The sequence below is a fragment of the Nyctereutes procyonoides genome, unplaced genomic scaffold, assembly GCF_905146905.1.
Source record: "Nyctereutes procyonoides isolate TBG_1078 unplaced genomic scaffold, NYPRO_anot_genome, whole genome shotgun sequence".
In the NCBI taxonomy this organism is placed as follows: Eukaryota; Metazoa; Chordata; class Mammalia; order Carnivora; family Canidae; genus Nyctereutes; species Nyctereutes procyonoides.
The window spans coordinates 6206650-6232816 of NW_026575042.1; the positions used below are offsets into that span (position 1 = coordinate 6206650).

A 26167-nucleotide genomic window follows, 5' to 3' on the forward strand; every position below is an offset into this window, starting at 1 on the left:
GAAATGTCTTTCCTTGGTAGTTAAAGTCACACTTGGCAGGATGGGAAGTCAGTAGAGTAGACAGACTATCAGAGTTCCTCCCAGCTTGGTTCCCCAGGGCCCAGGGGCACATTCCTGTCCTTTGTCTATTCTGCTTGTTGGCCTCTGAGTTCCACTCTTTAGAAACAAGATGTTTAGGTGAAATGTTATGTAGTATCAGGTGGCAATGCCTTTTTGTTTAAATCTATGGACATTTATTCAAGAGTAACAATGAATTTATTGAGCATCTGCTATGTATGCAGGCTTTGCAACCACATGGAGGGTGTGGGGAAAGCAAAGTGGGAAAAATGAGACAGAGATAAATAACACAAAGCTATTACCCTCAAGAAGGAAAAGAAAAGTGACTTAAAATCATTGCATAGTCATATACATGAACAAACTATTTTTAAAGGCCTTTTGAACTATCCTTTCTTCAGATCAAGAGGTTTTGTTTTTTTTTTTTTTTTTTTTTTTTGGTTGTTTTGTTTGTTTTCTGCCAAAGAAATAGATTAGATTGACCTTAACAGGCTCCATAAAGATCCACTTCACATCAGGCAAGATCCATTTTTTTTTTTCTTTAAACAAACTTACTATCAGATTTGGTGCAGGCTCAATATTATCTTTTTAAGTAACAAATGTAGCTGTTCTTTGAAGCCATTTTAGTTCTAATTTTGGTTGCAGCTGGTTACTGTGCCCAGTCAGAAATGTACCCTTTGATGAATTGGACAGGTTTAAGATCTGAAGCATTTGGGGACATCTGTTAAAGTAGTATTAGTATCAGCTATTCTTGGAAGTGGGATCAAAAGAAAGGATATTTAAATGAGAAACATCTTCCAGAGCTTAAAAAGTTTGCATCAGAAAATCATTTACTTAATTGTTCTCCATAGAGTAATCCTGTTTAATTTTTAGAAATGTCAGGCTCTGGAGAGATCTTAGAAGAGCCAGTTTAGCTCAGTACCCCAACTTTAGGGTCCTACTGACGGCAGGAAAACAAAGACCAAAGGTGAGAAAGGCACTTGCTCAGAGCCACACGAGGGAGTACAGCTGTGAGCTGACTTTCAGACTGCCAAGCAGTCAGTCAGTGATCAATCAGTAAGGCCATCCTTATTGCAGAGATGGGGCATGTTTTCTGCATTCAGAGGTGAGGTCCCGTCCTCCTAGGTGGTCCCCACGATCTCAGATTCTCCATCACATCTCCTTTATGCCTTTCCAAAGCCAACCTGCTTTCTTTCTGGCCCAGTGAATTTACTTCTACTAGACGTAATCCTCCTTTTTATTCCATTTTATTTTCGGCAATCATCTGGGTGGTGATCACAGATTTCTTAGCTGCAGAGAAATTAAAGGGCTTAGGATGCCTGAGAACAGCTGCCCAGCTCTGCCCGGGTTGATGTATTGATGTCAGCTTCCCAGCGTAGGGTGTGAGCCGGAACCTGGATCAGCTGTTCTTCCAGAATTGCACTTCTGTAACAGAGCCTGGCATTATTAGATTGCAATTATTTTTGCCTTCAGCAGGCTGTTCCTCATAGATATTTTACTTTTTATTGAAGCGAGATCAAAAGGATTTTGTACTTTAAGAAATGGGTTTTTAGCCATATCTCCAGCCTCAGCATTGAGTTCCTTACTATTCATAAGACTCAAAACTGTGTCTTGAAAAATGAATAAAAGTATGTCATCTTGAGGATAAAGCATATTATTAGAGTGTGATGCCTTTTGGGCAACCCTGGGGGTGGCATGCTCTTAGCAGCAAGTGAATTTTTAACTTCACTTTAATTTTTTTAAAGTTCTAAATAAAAGCAACTTTCCATATGCCAGACAGCAGGCTTAGAGGTGTTACGCTACTTAATCCTCACCCCAGTCCTCTGAGACAGATATCATCATTGTATCTCCTTCCTCATTTACAGATGATGGAAATCAAGGTTTGGCAATGGGAGGGAACTGCTCTTGGGGACACACGAGGCCTGTCTCCCAAAGCTGGATCTTTACCATAATACACTGCCTCTCATGACTTGACAATTTGTGCCAAGTAACCATCCTTGCTTCCTCCCAGAGAAATGATTTACTCATCTTAGGATGAGAGGTGTGCATCCACTGAGATGTCATTAGATGTGTGGTTATGGGTATTAGATATCAAATAACAGCACTTTCACACCTAGGTAAAAGAGTTGTAATCATCTATTTTTAAACTGCTCAACTATGTCCTTCATCATGATCTTGTTAATAATGCCAGGCCGCTTAGGACCTAAGGGTCCTGAGATTTCATCATATAAGCTTTCCAAGGGCCCTCACCTGCTGAAATACAGCTTTCCTTAATTAAAATTGTATTCTCAAAAGAAACAGCTCTATGTGTTTTTCGGCAAGTTAATAATGGAGCTAATTATTGTGCTGCACTGCATCTTCAGCTACATCTACTTAAATACGGGCATTTGTAGCTTTGTGTTCCCCAGCAGCACTGTGGAGGCACAGGGTCAGCTAGGCTGACGTTTTTTGTTGGAGGTTGTGCAACTCATTTTATCACTTTGGTAAGACAGTGTCTGTGTCTGTCTTTGCAGCCATCATATGATGACAGGTACAAAAGCCTAATAGTTAAATGTTCTTTGTCTATGGAGTGGAGGTACAATGGAGAACGTCCCTCTAAAATGTGCTTACCGATTAATAATAGCTTAGAAAGGATTTCCCATGTGACATACAATTAAAAAAATCATGGCCATAAATAAGACTGAATGAGAGTCATTTAACTGATAGGCTTTATACTTAGGGAGGTGCACAACAGGACAAATTCCCTAATTCCCTTCTATAGTCAATTCGCAAAGGTCTCTCAAAGGAGCATGTTACTTTCGTCGGCAGTCTCTCTTGGATCAGTCATAGACACTTGAACTTGTCTAAGTGACATTAAATTACTCTTCATCAATGCGATGTATTCCAGTGTGTTCCTCAAGCCCTGCCTCCCTCTCTTCCACTGCTTTTAACACTTAGGATCTTGCAGGGAGGAGTGAGAAGGGGACTCCATTCGATGTGTGTTATATTTGAATGGTGAAGAATGAGAATTGCTCATCTCTCTGGCTAGATCAAGAGTTTTAAATTCTGGGTTCTGTGATTGGATTTCTGGAGTTCCTAAAACCAGAGAAGCTTTAGGCAAACTTTTTTTGTATGTGCCTGAGTACAGCGGACTAGAAAAAGAGTTCAAGACTTTATCACATTCCCAGTATGATCCATCCTCCCCTGTGATTGTTAAATGCCAGTGTCCTTGTCCAATGAAGAGTCAGTGGTGTCTACTGTTGTAGTGCTCATTCTTTCAAAGATTTGCAAAGCATTTAAACAGCAATTCTCAAACTGGGCTTTCAGGGCTTCTGGGAGTCCTTGCTGTCGAAACCAGTAAATGTGCCAAATTTAAGGAAGAATAATACATCATATTAATATAACCACTCCCTGCCCCTCCCTGCCCCTGAGAAAAATAACTCTGAAGATGTGCTCTGGGTGGGGGGCCATTAGTAGATTAGATGAGCAGGCCTTCACTCAGTCACGCATGCCTTCGGCACTATTCTGAACCCAATTATCTGCCAAACTGTTTCAAATAGCTTTGATTCTAAGCTATACATTGTTTAACTTGTATGCATTATGGCCCATTGGTTAAGAACAGGAAGAGAAAGGACAAGAAATGTTGTAATGGAATTTGTGAGCAGCACACAAAGTAGTATTCCTGAACTTCATTGCAATAAAATCATCACTATCTTCATCAGAGTTTATTTACATGTACATATGCATATACATGCAAAAGCACACATGTATCTTTATGTAAAAGTACGTGTGTGTATCGATGTGCATGTGTATATATACCTACTTATATATTGCACAGTTACTATGCACACACATATATATATAGTGACAGTACCATTTATCATCTAAACCCACATGTTTGAGAATGAAAAGGAAGGCTATTAATAATTGCACTAGAGCAACAGGCATTAATAGATGCATATGGGCCACCTACATATAACTGCAAAAAATTTTGCCTCTAGGATTTAAAGAAAAAAAGTTATAGATTTTAATCTTCATTTTGTGTTCCTTTAAGACAATATATATTAAATAAAAACTAGTGATGAAAAGTAAAAAATAAATACATTCCAAAGTTTAAAAGAGGAAAATGATGACATTTATATCCAATTTGGCCTCCTGTTTAGAAGGAATAAAGGCTATCTATGATCTACCATGTGTCTTTTTGCAGCTAAGTGCTTTCAGTGACCAGCGTGAATCCTTGTCTTATCAATTAGAAACAAAACACAAAAATCATCAAAACCAGCCTGTTGATTTTTAATGCGTAAAGTTTAACATTTCCAAACATCAAGTTAAAGTTCATGTTTCAAATCTGTCTTGGTACTTTAACATGTCTTTAACCAAAGTGCTCATTTTATATTTTATTCAGTTGGTTTCCAGGCCCAAAATTTCAAAAGGTATATGTTCACAAATCATGACTTTTTTTCCCTTACATAGTTAAAAAGAAAACAAATGAAACTTTGTGTCACTTGTTGAATGGGAGGAAGTAAAATCATCCCATATATATTGTGAATATTATTAAATATTGCATTTAAAAGAATACTATATATAATCAACAATATATTAATTGAGAAGATAATTTTTCACAAAAATCACTTGCTTAATCATCTAGCACAAAAAACAATACAAGATTATTAGTTTAGAACTATTTGGAAAGTGGAAGATTCTCTGTCCCTCTGCAAACATCGCAGGGGTTCTAGATGTAGGGAAGCACTGTAATAGTCTAACAAGTTAGGAGATGGCCTTTGGTGAAAGCAGCTGGCCTGGGGAAGCAGATGAGGGGGCCGCTGCTTTATGTCTTGTCTTTGATGTGATAACAGAGTCTCCGTTAAATGGGCTTATTAAAGTCACCAGAAAAAGATTGAAAGGCGCCTGCTGGAGCCCAGGATGCACTCAGTACCCTTTTGCTCTGAGATAGCTTTAGGTGAAGGCGAGCGCTCCTTTTTCTGTGTACTCTGATCAAGGGGAGCACACGAAGCCTCTGGGAGCCGCAAGCATAGCTCTGATTAGGAGACAAGAGGCAGAGGAGAACTGGTTTGTTTTTCACAGGGAAACAAAAGGAGACCTCACATTCTGCTGAATCTTTGGTAACAAACACAGGAGTAGAGCCTGGAACGAAAGGGCATACATAGTACCCCGGCTGTCCTAAAGCTACAATCTAGAGATTGGTGTTCCACCAGTGCTTGGATGACTTGCCAAATGATTCCTGCATGGACATCTGCTCCCCAGCTTTGACCAGCTTGCCTTTTCCATCCAGCGCTCTACTGGGTATTTGGCCAACCTTCACATTCAGAACTGCTTCTGCTGGTTTTTTGTTTGTTTGTTTGTTTGGGTTTTTTTTTTTTTTTTTTTTTTTTTTTTTTTGCTACTAGAGGTGACCCGTCCATATCCAAGGGCAGAGAAGCATAATCACCGCATTATCCATTGTTAGGTCCATGTAAACTGGACTGAATGACAGGGCTTTGGCTGATAAGGAGATTTGGGGTACCAAAGGCTCCATACTGTCAGCTAGAAGGAGCAGTACCAGGTACTTTTATTTTGTTTCGGGTTTTTGGCAGGTGGAATCTGTTCTGGTCTATCAACACCCAGTTTGTTCTTCATTTAAGATATAATTTTGGAGGGAGTGAGAATACGTTTATTTACATAGCATCATTTGGTGGAAACACATGTCAACCACCATGTAGTAAATGCCATGCACTGAAGAACATGCTAGTCACATTACTTTCATTACTACTCGACTTTCACAAAAGCCCTAGGAAATTGGGAATTATTAGCTCCCAGTTAATAAGCAAGCGAAACAAGAAACAAAGCTCGATGATATTAGGTAACTTTCCCCACTCACAGAGCCAGTGGATAGAAGAGGTAGCCTTTTGCTCCTTGTCTGTGATGACAGACCCTGTGATTTTTCCATTAGGGAACAGAAACTCCTTAGATTTAACACCAGAAGCCTTACTTAAAGTCTCATTTAAGTATTCCTTCAAATCATTTCACCTTACCAATAGTTGCTTTAAATGTTTGAACAAAAATATGGCTACATGTACTAAATTGGAGACCAATTTATAGCAGAGCTTTTTCTAAACCAAATATGCTTTGGGAATGCACAGGTCAGTTAGGGGCATTGTAGAAATAAACTAGATCCTCCTTTTTCCTTTATCAATTTCCCCTGAAATATTTTCTGCCCATTGTTATCCATTTGATCTCAGCCATTGGGTTCTGCTGCCAGTGAAGGAAAATGTCAGGTTCAACAAAATGAGTTGAACTGCTTGAGTTGAATCATAATTTGACTTTTTCTTTTCCTTTGCCCTACAGATATTTAAACAGTAACATTACTTAATAGTACTTCCTAAGTTATTATCAATTCCCTACAAACATTGCCATTTCCTCAAAATGGAAAGGCAAGAATTAGAGTAAAGAGTCAAATAGTCTGCTCTAATATCTAATGATATATAACTTTGAGAGTTAACATTTACTTAATTGCCAAAGCAGTCATGCTAAGTGCACAGTCTGACATATTATCAGGTGTTAGAAAGGATAATTTCTGAAAGGAAAAAAGAGATCTATGAAACCACAAGACAAGACTGCTAAAATCATTATCCACTCTCTTTGGAATCTTTATTTGAGCAGGTCAGTATTGTAGTTTGGGAATTGGTGCATGACCTAGGAGTGTACTCCTTGTAGTCTTTGAGGTACAGGGGTGTGGGCTTATTTTCTGTTGGGCTCTCCCCCCATCCTATAGCTGTTTTCTTTCTATCTATTCTGACTCCACATACTGGATCTCTCAGGTTCTTTTGCCCTGGGGCTTCCAGGTGGATTCCGGTAATAAAAGGCATCAGCGGCAGGAATGCTAAGTGGCTCCCTGCCTGCCACAGAATGCAGGAGGCAGGATGCCGATGAGGGACACGGTTGGTTCTCCCTAAGACAACTCCAGCTCTTTTTTTTTTTTTTTAATATAATTGGAGTTCAATTTGCCAACATATAGCATAACATCCAGTGCTCATCCCACCAAATGCCCCCCCCTCAGTGCCCATCACCCAGTCACCCCAACCCCCCGCCCACCTCCCCTTCCACTACCCCTTGTTCATTTCCCAGAGTTAGGAGTCTCTCGTGTTCTGTCACCCTCACTGATATTTTCACTCATTTTCTCTCCTTTCCCTTTATTCCCTTTCACTATTTTTTATATTCCCCAAATGAATGAGAACATATAATGTTTGTCCTTCTCCGATTGACTTACTTCACTCAGCATAATACCCTCCAGTTCCATCCACGTCGAAGCAAATGGTGGGTATTTGTCGTTTCTAATGGCTGAGGAATATTCCATTGTATACACAGACCACATCTTCTTTATCCATTCATCTTTCGATGGACACCGAGGCTCCTTCCACAGTTTGGCTATTGTGGACATGGCTGCTAGAAACATCGGGGTGCAGGTGTCCCTGCGTTTCACTGCATCTGTATCGTTGGGGTAAATCCCCAGCAGTGCAATTGCTGGGTCGTAGGGCAGGTCTATTTTTAACTCTTTGAGGAACCTCCACACAGTTTTCCAGAGTGGCTGCACCAGTTCACATTCCCACCAACAGTGCAAGAGGGTTCTCCTTTCTCCACATGCTCTTCAACATTTGTTGTTTCCTGTCTTGTTAATTTTCCCCATTCTCACTGGACACCTCCAGCTCTTAAGGCTTCTGATGATACTGGATCCCCCCCTAAGACTTTCAAAGAGTGACAACAGTGCCCCCTCTGTTGTTAGGCTCTGGGTTCTTCCCTCACTTGTTCTGTTAACTTGCCTACTCATGGGTGCTGCTGTCTTTATTAATGTTCCTTCAGATTGATCCTTTGAGTGGAATACTGTTGCCTGCCAGGCCCCTGAGGTAGATAAAACAGTAGAATATGCCCCTGCTTCAGTCTGTTGCTTCAGTGCTACGTGGCCCTAACCAATCTACTCAATTCCTTGTGCTTCATTTCATCCTCTGTAAAATGAGAATAATAAATGTACCCACTTATAAATGATTAGCTCAGTGAATAGGTACATCAGTAAGTATTACTACCATCTTTGATGATGTAGGGCGAATGCTTGCTTTTCCTAGATTGAGTTAGTGCATGACCTCTGGGAATGTTGCCTATTGGAAAATAACTGCTAATACCTGTATCTAAACTTTAGGATACCATTGCGCTAATGAGCTTGCTCTTTCTTTTTTTCTTTCTTTCTTTCTTTCTTTTTTTCTTTCTTTCTTTCTTTCTTTCTTTCTTTCTTTCTTTCTTTCTTTCTTTCTTTAACTTTGGGATACCATTGCACTGATGAGTTAGTTTCTTTCTTTCTTTCTTTCTTTCTTTCTTTCTTTCTTTCTTTCTCTTTCTTTCTTTCTCTTTCTTTCTTCTTTCTTTCTTTCTTTTTTTCTTTCTTTCTTCTTTCTTTCTTTTTCTTTCAAGATTTCATTTATTTTTCATGAGAGACACAGAGAGGGAGGCAGAGACAGGCAGAGGGAGAAGTAGGCTCCCTGTGGGAAGCCTGATGTGGGACTTGATCCCAGGACCCAAGGATCATGACCTGAGCCAAAGGCAAATGCTAAACCACTAAGCCAGCCAGGTGCCCTGGCTGATGAGTTTCAAAAAAGATGGTTCGATTCTGGTTTTTGTGACTCTTAAGTTCCCTGAGTCTCCAAAACTCTTATTTTTTCCTCCCTAAGGCCCTACTGTGTGTTATCTTAGAAAAGTGTGTTGGTAGCTATTGTAGACAAGCTCAGTGAGCTTCAGGTCAGGTACACAAGATGTTTTTCTCCAAGCTCTTAGTAATAATATGATAATAGTAGAGTTTTCACATATGTGGAAAGGAAGTGGCATTCTCGTTCAATTATGAAATACACATGCATTATTTCCAATATGACACACGACAAAACTTTAGTGTGAACATTTAGGAAACAGAAACATTCCAAGCAGTGCAGGCTGCCCTGTTTGGAGGAAGTATTGTAGGAGGTATGCTCCTACAATGACTAATAAGAAAATGAGATTTAGTTCCCAGTTTATAAGAAATTCTGTGATCCTGTGCAAGTGCTTTCTTTACCTGTAAACCTCAGCCTCACCCCCTCAAGCTGGTTGGATCAGGCAAGTCCAGATCCATGGTCCACAGTAAGTTGAATGCCTGCAGGCTTAGTGGGCACCGACAGGAGAATTAGAAAAAGAAGGAAAATCAGTTTAAATTGTACCAGGGAATGTGAGTGAGGTCTAGGATTCTTGTCTGCTTTTCTTTTAGGACAAAGGAAGGTTGAGGCATAGCCACAAGGCACATAACCATTGGTTAGCAAACTCACAGTGACATCCTGAGGCTACATCTCCTTTGGTTTCCCAAAATGCCTCACCAAATGCTAACAGAGTTGAGAATGACAAGCATAATCTGTTTCAGATGCATTTGTCCTTCTCTCCCCCACCCCCTTTGTCAGCTCCTATCCAGATTTCCCACTCTTTTGCTTTTCTGGGCCTATTTCTGCCTCCATCTCAACAGCAAGAGGTGAATTTAGAAAACAGTGCTATGCCCTCTTGATTTGCCATTAGAAGGAACTTGTCCAGAGGCAAACGGAATAAGAGAAAGTAGTTAAGATCTAGTCAGCTTTTCAGTCTTCTGTGGAGTAGACAAATCCTTTGTCTCCTGCCACCCCTCATGCACAGACAGAACTTTGGGTTCTCTGTTCTAAGTATATAACTTCTTCATTCTTTTCTTTCAAATTTTTGTTTGTTGACTTATTTTCTATTATGTCACATTGCAGGATTCTTGTGCAGTGATTGTAGTAACAGCAGTTTTTCCATTGGTACTGTCAGTAAGTGCTCTTGAAATCCTGAATGTAGAATCCTGAATGTCGGCTAGGCGGAGATGCATAATACAGACTTTCTCTTCCTGTGGATTGTAATCTCCCTGGGAAGCAGGACCTAAAGAAGTAATATAATATAATCCAAGTCCATACAAGATGGAAAGTGCAAAGAGCAGGGGAAGGTGGGACACCTGAACATCTGCCTTTGGTTCAGGTCATGATCCTGGGATCTTGGGATCGAGTTCCACATCAGGCTCCTGGCAGGGCAGCTCCCTCTGCCTGTGTCTCTGCCTGTCTCTGTGTGTCTCTCATGACTAAATACATAAAAATCTTTAAAAAGAAAAAAAAAATATCAGGGAGGCAGGAGGTCACACATGCTGGTCATTGCCAGGTGCTCAGTTACTGGGGTGTGTCACACAAGAGGGCTCATAGTCCATCCTAACATCCACTGAGAATAAGATTGTCCCCATTTTATAGATACAAGTCAAAGAGAAGAGATGGCCTCCCACAGAGTGTGATCTGCCTGATCCCATCACCCACTCTGTAAGGGGAAAAATAATAAGTGGGTTAAACAATAGGAATTCAAGGCAAAGGTATTTTTTGAGAGCCAAGGCCCAGCAGTGCTTCTCAAAGCATGGCCCTCAGACCAGCAGTATTAGCATCACTTGAGACCGTGTCAAAAATGCAAATTATTGTTACCAAACCTACTGAACTGGGGACCAGTGATTCATGTTTTAAATGGTCCTCTGAGTTATTCAGAGACAGGCCAGCACTGAGAACCATGGACCCAGAGAAGAGCTCCAGCTGGATGGGGAAGCAGGCAGTTGGAAATGGAAGCAGGTTGATGAGGCAGGATTGAGTGCCCAAAGCTCTGAGATGCCTCCCTGCAAACTGGGTAAGGATGGGCCTTGTACAGTACTTTCTCAGAGGTACTTCTGGGAGTAGCCTGGTGTCCTGCCAAGGATAAAACCTGAGGCCTTTGCTGGCTCTGCCTTACCCAGTGTGTTGGCATCATCTCACTGCACTGAAGAGAGCAGTGGTACATTTGGCCCAGAGTCCCTCTGCCTAAGGTTTGGACCCCTGGCTGTGCCATGTTGGGGGTTCCTCTGAGGCCAGAAAGGGATCATCAAGCAAGAAAGGTTGTGACTATTTTAAAATGCTCATACTCCATTTGGGTGCTTATAAAGCATTTAACCATGTGAAATGTGAATATCACCCCTGAATGCCTTAGGTTGAAGGGAAAAGTTAACAAGTGAATGATCTGAATCATTTCTCTTCCTGCCCTGGAGCAAGCCACTAAAAAAAATGAAACTGCTCTGTCATGGGGGAGACAGCCTGCCCTAGAGGGATGATTGAAAGAATCTTCAGGACACACCATTTGTCCTGCAATTTCATTTTCACTTTAATTATTGTAAAATCAAATTTAAATGTTGACCATAGGCTGCAATTCCAGTCAGCTGAAGAGATAAGCACATTTGTATTTGTGTGGACAAGGCTGAAGATCTCTGATTGCTGTATCAATTCAGATGAAAACAATGCTTTTAAACAACAGTTTCCTACATAGTGAGATTAAAGGTATTTCTTATACTGTTATCAAGGATTACCACAATTGATTATGTAAATGAACAGAATGTGCCTCTTTATTGTCCTCATCTGGTACCAGAGGCTTTATTTTTGGGGTCATCTGTTGAATATTGATAAAGAGTATTAGGACTATTAAGGAATCAGAAATCATGTTTCCCAAATTCTATCTATAAACAGACCAGTACAAAGATCTATCTCCAGATTGTTCTTGGAAAACAGCTGTAGGTAGAATGCATACATTTATATCAAGTTCTGTGGTGAATTTTGTTTTGATTCATTTTAGCTATACAGTGCATAATCTAGAATCAGTCAATCACTCTTGGATTGTAATTAAATGTAAATAAATTGAACTTTTAACTCTTTTGGCATCCTGAAGTTCAAAACTGATTGATTATATCTATTCAGACTTTAAGGAAAAAATGAAAGATCTTGAAAACATTAGCTCTTGGCATTTTTGCACATATGTTCAAAGAATGTGTAACAGAAAATATCTTACTCATGCCTGTTTCAGTTTTGTCTTGATGGAAATTTCACTTGACTATCTACTGCAGTAGATAATGTAGAGCTTGTCATCACATCAGTGGATCCCATGGATTGATTTTGAATGGAGAGTTTGTGATAACATGGGCTTCTCATTCACCTCTAATTAAGACTTCCTTCCTGTAATTCCATGTGAATCAGACACTGATCAGATTCATAAAGTGAAAAAAAAAAAGTGAATAAGGGCCTCTTTCCTTCAGATTCTTGTCAGAAGTTATCTTGGTTATTTTAAGTATTTTAAGAAGGCCTAACTTTAACAAAGTTAGGCCTTCTTAAAATAACGTCACAGTATCTTGTCATGTCTCCTCCTAAGTTCTCTGAGCTGTCTTGTGTCTTCAACCAATTTAGCAGAGAGGAAAGACCGGAGATATATTACTACTGGGTCAAATGAGGTATATAATTGTAAGGAGGTCACACGGGAAACTGGGATGGGTGGGAAAGAAAATACAGACTCCCTGTCACTCAGGTCCCAGCCTTCTTGGTTATGTGTATCCCTTGATGTATAATGTGCTATGAATCATGACAAGCTCGTAGATTTTCTTATTCTCGTCCAGATTGTTAATCTTTTTCTCTTTACTTCATTTTCTAAAAGATAAAAACCCTTACATTCATCACATGTTAAAACAGTAAAACCAAACTCACAGAATCCTGTTCACTCTATGTCCCTCTGTAGCTCTTTGCTCTTTTCTCTGCCCACAACTTGGTCTCACTGTCAGCCTTCTCAAAGGATTCTCCTTTCTTCCTTTACCTTCCTATTTGACTGCTTTGCCCATCACTGCCTTTGCTTGTGTCAAGATGACCAGCTTATTTTTGAACCGAAGGTCTCATTTCTTCTCTTTGTTGGCTATTCTACAGCTTTAGTCATGAGCATATTTCTCTTTCTTGAAATACTCCTCTCCCTTTTTTGATGACACCATTCCCTTCTGGTTATTCTAATTTTCCCATCACTCATCACTCTTCTATTCAAGTGTTGCATTCTCTCAAATCAGTATTTGAATATTATGCCTCAAGGCCCCATCTTGTTTGTCTTCCTAGTCTGTACCCACTCATAAATATATTGTCTTCAAGAGCAACTATGTCCTGATGACTTCTGAATCTGTGCCCCTAAGAACAGTCTGATGGCCTGAACTCTACACCTCTTTCATTCATGTGTTTCCTGCTCCTCTCCATTTACTTGTCCCTCTTATATTTACTGCTAAGCCACTATAGTCAACTCCCCTAAGCAGACCAGGACTTGAGATTGATTCTTGGGTTTTTCCTTTCCATCACTCCACCCTGCAGTTCCTAGATGCCAGTGTCTGATGGTTCACAGGCCAAGTATGTCTTTGAGGTGTCCATTCACTCCAGCCCTACCAATCCAATGCATGTCTTCATTGTCTCTGCCCTAGATGATTGCCATGGCCTCCCAGGGGGAGATTCCCTACCTCTAGGAATGTCACCCCCAAGTGACTCCTGAAGAATATTCATGAAATGGCCATCCATCATTTTACTGTTCAGCTTATTAGCCTTACATGGCACCCTAAATTTTTCAACATTAAGTTCCAGTTTTATAGATGGTGCTCAAGATCCTAGGATTTGAACACAACTCCTTTTCTCTCCCCTTGTACTGCCTCTCCCCACTTCTAACCTGCTGCCACCCCTAAATACTTAAAATTCTTGAACATATTCCTCACATCTGTGGGCTTTTCATAAATCGCTCCATATGTTTTACCTCCTTTATCCTGATTATTCCCACTTCATCCCACCCTATTAGAAGTCACCTACTATTTTCTAATACTAGGTTCAAATGATCTCCTAGAAGCCTCCTATCATTTGCTTCCCATTTCGTCACTCTCACCACAAGTAAATCTGCCTCTCAGTGATCCTAGAGTCTGAGACATGCTTCTATTCCAGGGCCATCCAAATTTCTATTCATAGCTGGTTGCCACCACTTGCCTAAGCTCTGTGAATGGCTCTTATAATCATTCTTATGCCAAATGTCAAAGAGCAAATAGTAAATAAGATTTGAAAAGTAAGGATAAGAAAATGAAACTGAACTGAACTAAAAATTTCATTGCTTGCCAATGAATTTAGGTCAGTGGTATGCCACTATGCCCAGCCATCTCATTCTGGCTCAGAAGAACTGTTAAAAAAAAATCAAGGAATCTTTCCAGCTAGTTCCTAAGGTGTTTGTAGCTTGAAATAGGCCATGTTTGGAATATTTATGCTAGGGAAACCAGGAAGAACTACAAATAAGGACCTTTGTTTTTCATAGAGTCAGTTTTCCAGTGGATGACTGTTATTCACCATGGTGATGGTGGTGGTATAGTCAATTAATCCATGTTCATGTCCATCAAGCATGTGATACCACTGAAACTCCTAGATGCTTTCATGGTCTCTGCCCTAGGTCAGTGCTATTGCTTCCCAGAAGATTGCCACTAGACCAATATTATTGTTAAATGTACCACTAGAATAAGGTTTGGATAAGAACCCTGCCAGTCTGGAATTGAAGAAAAGAAGATAATTATGTTTGATGACTTGGGGAAAATAATGCATAATGCTTTCTTTTATAAAGGGGTGTACTTTTGATTCACCATTAGTTGCCTGGAACTAGTTTTTCTAGTTACAGTGATGGGCAAATTTCTACATATTGTATCTATGTTCACAGCACTTATTTTCAAAATAGTTGGCCAGGGCCAGGTTATACCCAGTAGCCCTATGACAGTGACGGTCATTTGATCACAGTGGTGTTAACCCCATGACACTTGACCTCACAATTATCCTGTTTGAGCCAGCTGATCAACAGCAATTCATCAGTGAAGATATCTGCCAGGGGGACGATATTATACGGACTGTGATCAGAGCCATTTCCAAACTTGACTTTGCCCCAAGCCTAGTCTAGGGAAAGAGGTCCTCACGTTGCCTCAGCAGCGGTTGGCTATTGCCCAGGCTGGCTGTGTTATGCCCACAGTTAATTCTGGCAGAGGTTCAGGGATGCAAGAACGCCAGTTTATCTTCTAAGACATGCAGCCTTGCAGCAGCCCTGTTAGGAAAGTAAAACGTTTTTGAGTCTTTTATGCAGCTTTTCTCTCTCTGGCTTGTTGAAGCTCTCTGGCTGTCAGCAGAGCACTCTGGGCCGGGAAAGTTCAGAGAATTACTTCAATAATATGACAGCCTCTTCCATTTAAAATGGGATTTAGCACAGCTTCTCTCAGAGGCGTTCATTGAAAGTCCATGCATGATTCATTCCTCTAGTCATTCAACAATGTCTCTCATGTTTGCCCTGATTTAAAAGAGAGAGAGAGAGAGAAAGAGAAAGAAAACGAGCTTTGTAGTTGCGATAACATGGATCAGGATAGTATAATTGCAGTGAAGAGGCCCCCAAGCTGGCAGTAATAGGCTGGTTCATCTGATGTGTACTGCCATTAGAAAATGACCCATGTGTGAATGTTCTCAGGGGACAGGAAAGAGGCTTTTAAGAATTACGCTCTGTGCACTATGAAAGCTAATGAGCAAAAGAACAAGTGTGAAGAAAAACTACTGCTTCATGAAGCATAGTTCCACTTAGAGCCTGTGACAGCCTTCCTCAAATTCATTAGGATGAACTGGTCTTTGCACGGGCGTGTACTGCATTTCCTCTGTTCCCGTGCAGACTCCCTGCAGGTCATTCTGCATCATGTTCCTATGAAATTAACACCACAGAATAATAAATGGCAAGGAAAAGAGGCTGGGTGCAGAAACAGTCAACAAATAAGGTGGAGGCAGACATATACACAAAGATGAAAGAAGTCCTGATGGGCTTTAACAGGGGAAAAAAAACACAACTTCTTGCACTGCTCTTTTTGAAGTTTTGGGACCATTTTGTGCCATTTCACTTCATATATAAGAGCATTAGAGTATCTGATTATGATTTCTAGACTAGGTATTCTTGTCCTATATCTTAATTTGTTGAAAGATAAAAAAAATGGCTTCCAATCTAGTCTATACTGCTCTCCTATTTTAAAAGTCTTACTTAGGTTTAGGTCATGTAAACTAGGAGTATGGCATAGAGGCAAGTGCTTCAAAAGGTTAACACCTTGCTTGTCAAAGTTGAGCCCACTTGGCCTACACTGTGACACCTGGGATTTATTGTCCGACTATTGTACTAGAACAGGCCAGCATCTGCAAAGGCCAGAATCAGGTGTCTGCCTTAATACCTGAAGACCTTCTGGTTCTGGGAGGCCTGAAGGTAAGATGTTGAAGTGATATTCCACTTTAGATGAGGGTGGGGTGACAGGCAAGGGACATGCATCACCCCAGATCTACCTCTCTAACACATAAGATAGTGGTTCCTCTTTCAGAAAACCATAGAGATATTATGCTGCCTATCCATACCCTCTACCCAAAGCCACCTGTAACATCAAGGTGCTATAGGTAGATGAAGCTGAAAAAGACCCCCTACCATAGTGACAGTGTCCCAGTAGCAAGTAAAACTTGGTACAAAAGTCATAGTATTCATAGAACTAGAAAATAATAATGATGGCAGTCTATAAGCTCCAAATTACAGCCATCTCTAAGTGGCCTGGGGGATCTTGATTTCTCCAGGCCTTCATCTGACATCCTAGGTCATTTTACAGGGTCTCTGTGTATCTCCTTTCTCCTCTTTATTTCTGTCTCTCAAAATTATTAATGCTAGTTTGTTTACAAAGGCCAAGTGACTTTCCTAGAGTCAACCAGCTACCTCAAACAATCAAATGATTAATCTTGTATTTAATGTAGGCACAAGTTACTTTTACCTTATATTTTAAGATCATTTTTGAGGAAACAGCCCAGAGTAAATATACAGGTCTTCAAAGATTGTAAAGACAGCCATTATTTGAAATAGTCCTAATAATTGAAAACTATAGTATCAGCTTATTAGAAACGAATGAAGTAAATGATGGGACTGGAGTCTATATAGCTCACCCCTACCCTACTCCAACCCATCTGTCCATCTAGTGTCTCCTAATCTGAGTGAAAAGATATTAAAACTGTTATTGAGTGGTATGAGTTGGTTTTGACAGGACAGTTATGCTCTGCCTTTGATTTTTTTCTTTGATACTAATAAGATCTTCTTGACAAACCGTAGATCAAAAGTCTTTTCTCTTAATTTTGTCAATTATTGAAAAACAATTAATTCAATAAATGACCATTGAATACCTGCCACACTGAAGGAAGTGTTAGGGTATGAGAATTAGAAGAATGTATAATAAAGAGTATCACAGTTTAGCAAGTATAGGCAAGGATGCTGATGTCAGAAAACCACAACTAAAATTCAGGCTTTCCCTCCTAGTAATTGTGTGACCTTGACAAAACACTACCCCTCTCTAAGTCAGATTTCTCTTTTGTAAAAGGAGCTTAAGAATAGTGACTATGTCCCAGGTTATCATGGTAAGAGGTAAAAGCATTTAATTCACTGTTTGGATTAGACTAAGTTATCAACAAATCTAACTAGTTAGCTAGTTTATAATGGAAAATCTTCATTTCCATTTCCAAATGGAAAGTGTAAAGGAATTGATAGGAAACCAAGAAACAGAGCTGGGAAGATACTGGAAAATGGTCCAAATACACAAAATGTAAAAATTCAGCAAAGGGAGAGGCCAGATCTGAATAAGCATTTTTCTTCTGATTCTTCACCAGCCATGCCACAGCCGAGTTACTGAAATTCCATCTCAAAACTATGTACAAAGAGCAGAATTTGGATTCATACACAGCTAGCGTGTTCCCTAGGAACTTAGAGAAATGTTTGTATCTTTGTTTATCCAAGATAAGCAATTTTTGTATTAAAATTATTAATTTTAATATTTGAAAAGACATTCCAGCACATTAAGAATATTTTATTTAATAAATGAAACATGTAAATTACACCAGTGGGGTGGGTTGCAGAAGTCAGTAAGAAGTGGCTGGCTTCTCATTAATTTGTTCTAGAGATATTTACTCTCTTAACTGCCCATTTCTTCATCATCACCTCTGTAACCAACAGCAGCGGAGGCAACAAAAACCTGAAAATGCAGTTTGCTACTTTGTCATTACATTCATTTCACAACGTTGGATCTGTAACAAAATATTCAAATACTGGTTAAAATAAGGTCAGTCGCAATCATGCCAATTTATAATCCCTAATCAATGCACATTCTGATTTTTCATAATTGCGGTACATGAAGAGAAATGTTTCCTTGACAGAATATTGATGAATAATCCTCAAGTTACAAAGTCTTCAATAACTGTTGTATTTTAGTAGAAATACTATTAAATCTTCAGATTGGTAAAATCCAGACACTTTAAATTTTAGAACCCCTCAATCTTAAAAGAGTTCATTCTTTTATTTGCAAGGAGACATTTGTCCATTCCTAACCTTTTTACCTTCAGAAAACAAATAATGCATGTGACTTTAAAATTGAATTAATCTTCACTGAAAAAGAAATAAAAATAGCTAATGTCTTTATGATTTCCATAGCAAGCCTACAGGGCAGATACTGTTGCTGTTTCTGTTTTGTAAAATGCATTATATCTTGCTAATCCTCAATAAATATGAAAAACTGATCATTTCACAGCTCAGAATTGACAAACTGGAACACATTTCTCATTTGAGTAGACGAGATAAGCAGGTTGCCACTAGCTCTGCCATCGCTGCCGTCCGGTATGCTGCGTCCTGGGCAGACAGTGTTAGTTCATTCTTAGGTCACTGCTCTCACATTTCTATTTGTCTATTTCTGGACCAGGGCTCAGCTTCACATTCCAAAAAGCCTCCTGTCTTAAGGACCTTTCTGCTACCTGCTGTAATTTAAAGAAATGGGCACCTCCAATTAAACCATTCCAGGTGTAAATCTCTTGCCTGAGGAGCAAATTGAGAAATGAATGGGATTCATGAATATAAATTGGGCTTTCTTTACACTTAAGTTTTCATTTTGAAATTGTAGAGCATCATTTACACCCCACAGAAATCTTCATGTGCCCTAAGTGTGTTTACTACAGGAACCCCAGCGCAGAGCTGGTAAGTCATGGCTCTGCATTCCTGAGTGTTTATATTCACAAATCCTGAGGCAGAGGCGGCCCGGGAAGGGAGCCACTGCAGTGCACTGCATCAGTGCTCTCCGAAAGATGCACCACACCCTCAGGACTGCACCTGCCCTGTGATGAGGCCACACAGCCTCCTTAGGCCTTTTCTCTTCTTTTTTTTTTATTTTTTTTATTTTTTTTTATTTTTTGGCCTTTTCTCTTCTTGAATATTATTTGACATGCACTTTCTCTTCCTATCAAGACATTTCTGTTTCTGTCTAAACAGCTCTATTATCATAAGACATTCCCTTTAGCCTCAATTTGGTTTGAGCTGGTGCAAAACATGAATCTCTCATAGGCCACCTCAATGTAGTTTTGAATATTTTGAAGATGACTCTGTGAAGAATGGTTCAATAGGCAAATATATAATCTTTAGAAGCAAGGCCCTTGCACTACTCCTTGTCCCTCACTCCCTTCCATGATTCCTCTCCTTTTGTTCCCATCTTAGTTATGTGTGTTCTGCAAAAAGTCCATTGACACCAACAGGTCTTTCACCATGTGACCAGGTGTAAGTCAGAATTTTAAAAGACATCCCTCACTTTTTCAACCTGTGCTTTGAATCTTCCACCAGAAATGAGGCTCTATTACATTTATGATCACATGGACTATAAACAGTGTTCACGCATTGCCTATTCTTTGCTGTGGAATTCAATGGTAAGGAAGACTGTTGGTAATGAATTTTCTACATTCATACCAAGTTACTTTCTTACATGTGTAACAGTTCTTGCTAGCATTAATTTGATATGGCTAGGGATAATGCCATAATAAAATAACACAATAGCAAGAAAATTTTTTAGGGCCAATAGATACATGAATTAGAGTGGAAGATTCAGACAATGGATATAATAGAAAAAATGACAAGCATACCTTGGAGATGCTGTGGGTTCAGTTCCAGATCACTGTAATGAAGTAAATATCACAATAAAGTGAGTCAAATGAATTTTTTGGCTTCCCAGTGCATATAAAAGTTATGCTTAGGGCAGCCCAGGTGGCTCAGCGGTTTAGCGCTGCCTTCAGCCCAGGGCCTGATCCTGAAGACCGGGGATCGAGTCCCATGTCAGGCTCTCTGTATGGAGCCTGCTTCTCCCTCTGCTTATGTCTCTGCCTCTCTCTTTCTCTCTCTGTCTCTCTGTGTGTGTCTCATGAATAAATAAATAAAATCTTTAAAAAAAAGTTATGTTTACACTATGGTCTATTAAGTATAGCACAGAATTATGTCTAAAAATGTAATGTGTGTACCTTAATTAAAAAATACTATTGATGGGATGTCTGGATGATTGAATTGAGTGAGCATCTGACTCTTAATCTCAGGTCAAGTCTCTTGAGGCCCATTTGGGCTCCATGTTGAGCATGAAGCCTACTTTAAAAAATATATCTATATCTATATCTATATTGCTAAAATATGCTAGCCATCATCTGAGTTTCCACAACTTGCAAACACTGATCACAGATCACCATAAGAAACATAATAATGAGAACATTTGAAATGCTGTGAGAATTACAGAATGTGATACAGAGACATGAAGTGAGCAATAATGTTGGAAAAATGGCACTGATAGACTTGTTCAAAGCAGGGTTGCTGCAAATCTTCAATTTATAAAAAAATGCAGTATCTGCAAAGCATGTTCAAGAAAGCTCAATAAAAAGAGATATGTCTGCATGTTAAAATAAATTTCTCCCAAGTGCTTCTGCATGCAAGGCATTCTGGGAGATAGTGAGGACCATGACATGGCCTTCACCCCAACTCCTTGTTCCTGTCTGGTGGGTTTTCCTTATTGTATAACCTGTAAACCTGCTAAGTATGCAGCACCCTGAGCTGCACTTCTTAGTCTTTACATAGGCCTACAGAGCATGTCCAGAGAAGGCTTTGACTATGTACCACGGGCACAAAGTACATGGTCATTACTCTTAATTATATTCTTAATATGTGGTGTCCTTACAAGAATTTAAAATGACTCAATAAGTTAAAACCACTATGAGGTCATTAGTAGGGTGACTAATGTGAACACAAATCAATGGGGTGTGGGAGGAAGATCAGAGGATGATTTTCTAATTCTACATTTGCCTCGCCCAGTGGCAGGCACAGGTCAGCCCCCCCCCCCCCACCGTGGTTTTTCCCCAGGCTTCCTCTCTTGGGTGTTCCAGACTGACTACACCTTATTTCTATCTAGTTTGGTGAACTGAACTATTCTCCTAACTTAGTGACTATTTGCAAACCACTGTTTCCACAATATTTCTAAGATAAGGTAATTTTATGTATTCCAAAGAATAGCAGCATATTTTCCCCTGCAGAGATTATGCACTCTCACATGCACTCAAAACACAGGATATTTATTAAGAATGCATATTGAGGAGTACCTGGGTGGCTCAGTCAGTTAAAAGTCTGACTCTTGGTTTCAGCTCAGGTCATGATCTCAAGGCTGTGAAATTGAGTAGCAAATTGGGCTCTGTGGCTCAGCACAGAGTCTGCTTCAGATTCACTCTCCCTCCTGCTCATGCTCTCTCTCTCTCTCTCAAATAAATAAATACAAATCTTTATAAATATATTGATTAGGAATTTTTAATCCTTTTTTTCAATTTTTAAAATCTGATTGTAAAACATAGTTTACCGTTTGTGTCAAAAAAATCTAGGATTTTAGGGTTGCCTGGGTGGGTCAGTCCATTAAGCCTCTGCTTTCGGCTCAGGCCATGATCCCAGCACCTTGGGATAGATCCCCATGTAGAGCTCCCTGCTCAGTGGGGAGTCTGCTTCTCCCTCTCTGTCTGTTCCTTCCTCCTCTTATGCTCTCTCTCTCTCTCACTCTCTCTCTCAAATAAATAATATCTTTTACAAAATCTAGGATTTTAAAAATTTCCTCTCAGAGAATTGTATTAAAACAGCAGTTCTTCTTTCTCTCAAGAAGTCAATATGGTTAATAATACGAGCTCTAGAAGGACCTTGTTTTATGTCATGAAGTGAATTGTTTCATTTTTCTAATACCACATCATTTTCACCTAAATTATAACCTTCTTCCCAGAATTTATACAAATAGTTCACTTCCTTTAAGAATGCATTTTAAACCACTTGTGGTGGGGATTAAAATAATTACAAATAAATTATCCATTTCAAAAAAGAAAGAAAGAAACCCACACAACTGACCCACTCAGAAGGATGCAATGGATAAAAATTTTTAAGTGCTGAATTCTATATTATCTGTTATATGTATATGGCGACTTAGTGTTTTACCAGAATATTCTCCTGGGAGCTAGAGAACAAAAGAACAGAAGAACAAAACAAAAGAATACCATATTTTTCTCTTATTGCTGCCTTTTGTTTAAGGCAGTGGACGTTGAACTAGGGTAGTGAATCATTCACTAAAAGGTGGAAAATAGAAAGTTATTAGGCAATTTGATCTCTGGGTGAAATGAGTTTGTGTAGAAAGGTGAGATAGTAAGAGAATGAGTCCTTTAGAAGAAAAACACTTGATAATTTGTGAATACTTCAAATATCATTGAAACAAAGCAAGCAACAAATGTGAGAAGTGTAATTTATAGCTATCAAAAGATGCCAATAGAGATTGCCATGTTTGTGCTGTAAAAAAATCTACCATTGTCATAACATACCCATTGGGCTACTCTGCATAACGATGAAGTATCAGTGACTATTTTGGCTTCATACTCTTGTCCATTCTTCGAGAAAAAAAAAAACACACATTCTTAGGAAATAAGCATTTGAATAACATATTGCCGATAGAGAGACTGAAATGTCTGAAGGTTGCCTTGTGAACAAGTGCTCTTAAACCCTATGAAACTTGTGTTCTTCCTGGCACAACCAGTTCAAAAGGTGGTTTTTCTTTGCAGGTTACCAGCCAGTCTTGTCTGGTCAGCAGGGGTTCCAAGGCCTGATGGGAGTACAGCAGCAGCCTCAAAGTCAGAGTGTGATGAGCAACCAACCAGGAGCTCCGGTGCAAAGCGTGATGGTCTCCTACCCAGCAATGTCTTCTTATCAGGTGCACATCAGCAGCTTGGAAAATTGTGGTTTAATAAAGTAGCACTTGCCAAAGTAGAGGCTGTGGGTATGTTTCTCATTGTTTGGTTAGTGGGGTGATGGGTACTATGCCCATCACCCTGTTAAGATTATAAGTAGAAAATGAGACATGTATGCTCCTCTAACTACTGTGGCTTTTGAATGTCCTGCTAAATGTGATTCTATACAAACTTCTTGGAAGAAAAGTCTGTGTTCTAAAGTTTTATTCATGAAGACCTTTGGCTATTCCACCATAATTTTGCTTATTCTGAAAGAAGCCTCATGACAAATTTCTAGTCATTTTTGTACACAGCCTCCAAAATTTCACCATTTTAAGTTAAAAGAGATTTTTAAATGGTATGTTAGATTCATTCAAAGGGCATGGGTAGGGCTTTACCAACCTCATTTTCTAGACTAAACCCATACTGGGTATTTAAAAAATGTCATGCATCCTTTTGTGATTTATATCCTAACATACACTGGAAGTGGAAGTGAAGGGTTAATGACAGGCTTTGTTAAATTTGCTCCACCAGCTACTTCTGGCCCTTAAAACAAAACAAAACAAAACAAAACAAAACAAAACAAAACAACCTATCCTTGGGCCTCTTACTTGACAGTCCTTATTCACATTGCATCAGTTTTTACCTACAGCTCTGTTTTAGATTGTCCTCTAAGGCTGCAGGTTGAAAGTGGGGTAGGTGCCTGGGACAAAACCTCTTTTGCTCTATGGCTCCAGGCCACTTTATTTGCATGAAACAAGAATGGGAGTGTCTCTTTCCAAACTGAGAGAAAACACTGGCAGGTTATCCAAACTGGGGTCCCCTGAGGGAGGGTAATGAGAAAGGAAGGAAGGAAACTCAGAACTAGCACCTTTTGAGCAATCCCTAGGCTTATCCCAGCACTGTACATCATCCCTGTAATCTTTTCAGTGGCACTTTGAAGAAGTGTCATTATGCAAATGGTCTAGGCAATCAGAGAGGTTAAGTGACTTGCCAATGTCAAACAGTCGATAAAAGATAGTGCTGGGGTAGGTGACCAGTTAGGTCTAACCCAAATGCTTGTGTGTTTTTCCTGACACCACAGTAGCTCACTGGACATGCAAACACAACCTCTTTATGAAGGGCTGTCTCTTATGTCTTCCTACAGGTGCCAATGACCCAGGGTTCTCAAGGACTGCCCCAGCAGTCATACCAACAGCCAATTATACTACCTAACCAGGCAGGTCAAGGATCACTCCCAGCCACTGGAATGCCTGTTTACTGTAACGTCACACCACCGGCCCCTCAGAACAACCTTAGGCTGATTGGTCCACACTGCCCTTCCAGCACTGTCCCTGTGATGTCGGCTAGCTGCAGGACAAACTGTGCAAGTATGAGCAACACTGGGTGGCAGGTCAAATTCTGAGTGCTCTGGCTGTGGTACATTTCTTGAGTATTACTTATGGCCTTTAAGGGAAGAGCAAGGTGTGAAACTGGCTGAGGACTTAAGTATTCACTCAACACTCAAACGATTGCTGCTGGTATTCTGTAAAAAAAAACAAAAAACAAAAAACAATAAAAAAAAAAACCACAAAGACTAATACACACATTAGCTGGTTAATGGTGCATATTTTTGTCATGTCTGCTAGGTACGCCTTTATAGCTTAGCTAGTGACATGATTTCATCAAGGTAAGATTTTCTCCTACCACTGAATACCACTGTGTAGATTATAATATCCCTAATTTGGATTATTAGTTTTGTACTTTGTGTTGAGTTTGTGATGCTAAAAGTATTTAAAAATTATATACTGAAATCACATTGTACCAAAGCTGTAATAGAAAAGAAAAGAATTGATGAATGGAAGGAATAATTTATATACACTATAGAGTTTTCTTTTTTAATGGATATATACTGTATTGTAGTGTTTAATCAAAATAAAACTATTTGACCTTATGGAGGAAGGTCATGTTTTTACCACCAGTTTGGTTTACTGTCTCTTTCAATATGTGTTTTTGTATATGTCACTGTTATCCCTTTGAACACTATTCATGAGCAATGCACAGTAATGATGTTCCAGGTATAAGTGAACTGGGATCACATCAGGAGATGTGGGAGGCAAACACTTAACCAACTGTAGTTTTTTGTCCTAACACTACAGAGGTCCTGGGAATAAGGTGGCTTCCATTTCAAACATTCATCAACTTCACATTTTTTAAATATATACCTTGATTTTAGTTTTAGGGGTATTGAATGCATGTAGCTGTACTTTCCCAGTTTGGAAAACCTGAGTGACTTATAATAGCAGACCTCTATCAAAACCTGTTCCAACTTCTTTGAAGTTGGTGAAGTTGGTGAAATCCACCACCTATCTGGAAAACAAGTTTTCTTTGTTTAGAGGGAAATTGGAAGAGACATGGTCTAATTCTATCGAATATATTGAGTCATACAATGTAAAGTGCCATGGGCTTTGAGGGTAGTCAACAACTCAAAAGTGCCAATGTTTATTCTAGTAACCGAAAAGAAGGTAAAATATATCAACAATGTAGTCGCAAAGATTCAGAACATTGAAAAAAAAATTAGAAGAAGCCTGTTCCTGTCTAATCCTTAAATGTTTATCTAAATCCCCTGTAGGTTCTTCAATAAGGTTGGTTTATGACACCTTTGGAAAATAATAACAGAATTCCAGATATCAGCTTTGGCCCTTCTGGGAGGTATTTAATGGGGGGAACATAACCCTACAGCTTCCACTTTGCTATCACAGTACAATGACTAATGGTTTTCTCTTTTATACTCTCGGCCTAAAAATCATTATTATTAATGAGAGGGGGTTTGGAAAGTAATTTGGATAATTCCCATTATTCTTCATGTTATCACATTCACTGTATTAGATCTTTCCATTTTCATGTGGCTTAGTTGGAGGTAGCATTAAACTACTAGTTAAAAACTCCATGTAGAATTACCTTTTCTCAATTTTATACTCTCTTTTTCTTTTTCTTTTAAAGTGGAACTTTTACATATTCTGTCATTAGCTTCATTCCTTGTGACATCTGTCCCATTTCCCCAAATGTCAGTATCCTGAATTCTTCATTATAAATAAGCCCTACCCATGAAGAAATGTTATAAAAAGAGGATGTTG

The 26167-nt window shown here is 39.4% G+C and overlaps 1 protein-coding gene across 17 annotated transcripts in view; it reads left to right on the forward strand.

Moving 5' to 3' along the window:
• The window catches only part of ARPP21 (cAMP regulated phosphoprotein 21), a 155751-nt gene extending 130751 nt beyond the window's left edge, over positions 1–25000 (forward strand). For all 17 annotated transcript variants that reach the window (XM_055321601.1, XM_055321612.1, XM_055321606.1 and 14 more), the window contains 2 exons: positions 22887–23035; positions 24199–25000. In XM_055321601.1, the coding sequence (XP_055177576.1) occupies positions 22887–23035; positions 24199–24456 (407 nt within the window). In that variant the 3' untranslated portion in view covers positions 24457–25000. The remainder of the gene's footprint in view (positions 1–22886; positions 23036–24198) is intronic.
• Positions 25001–26167: the final 1167 nt, after the last annotated feature.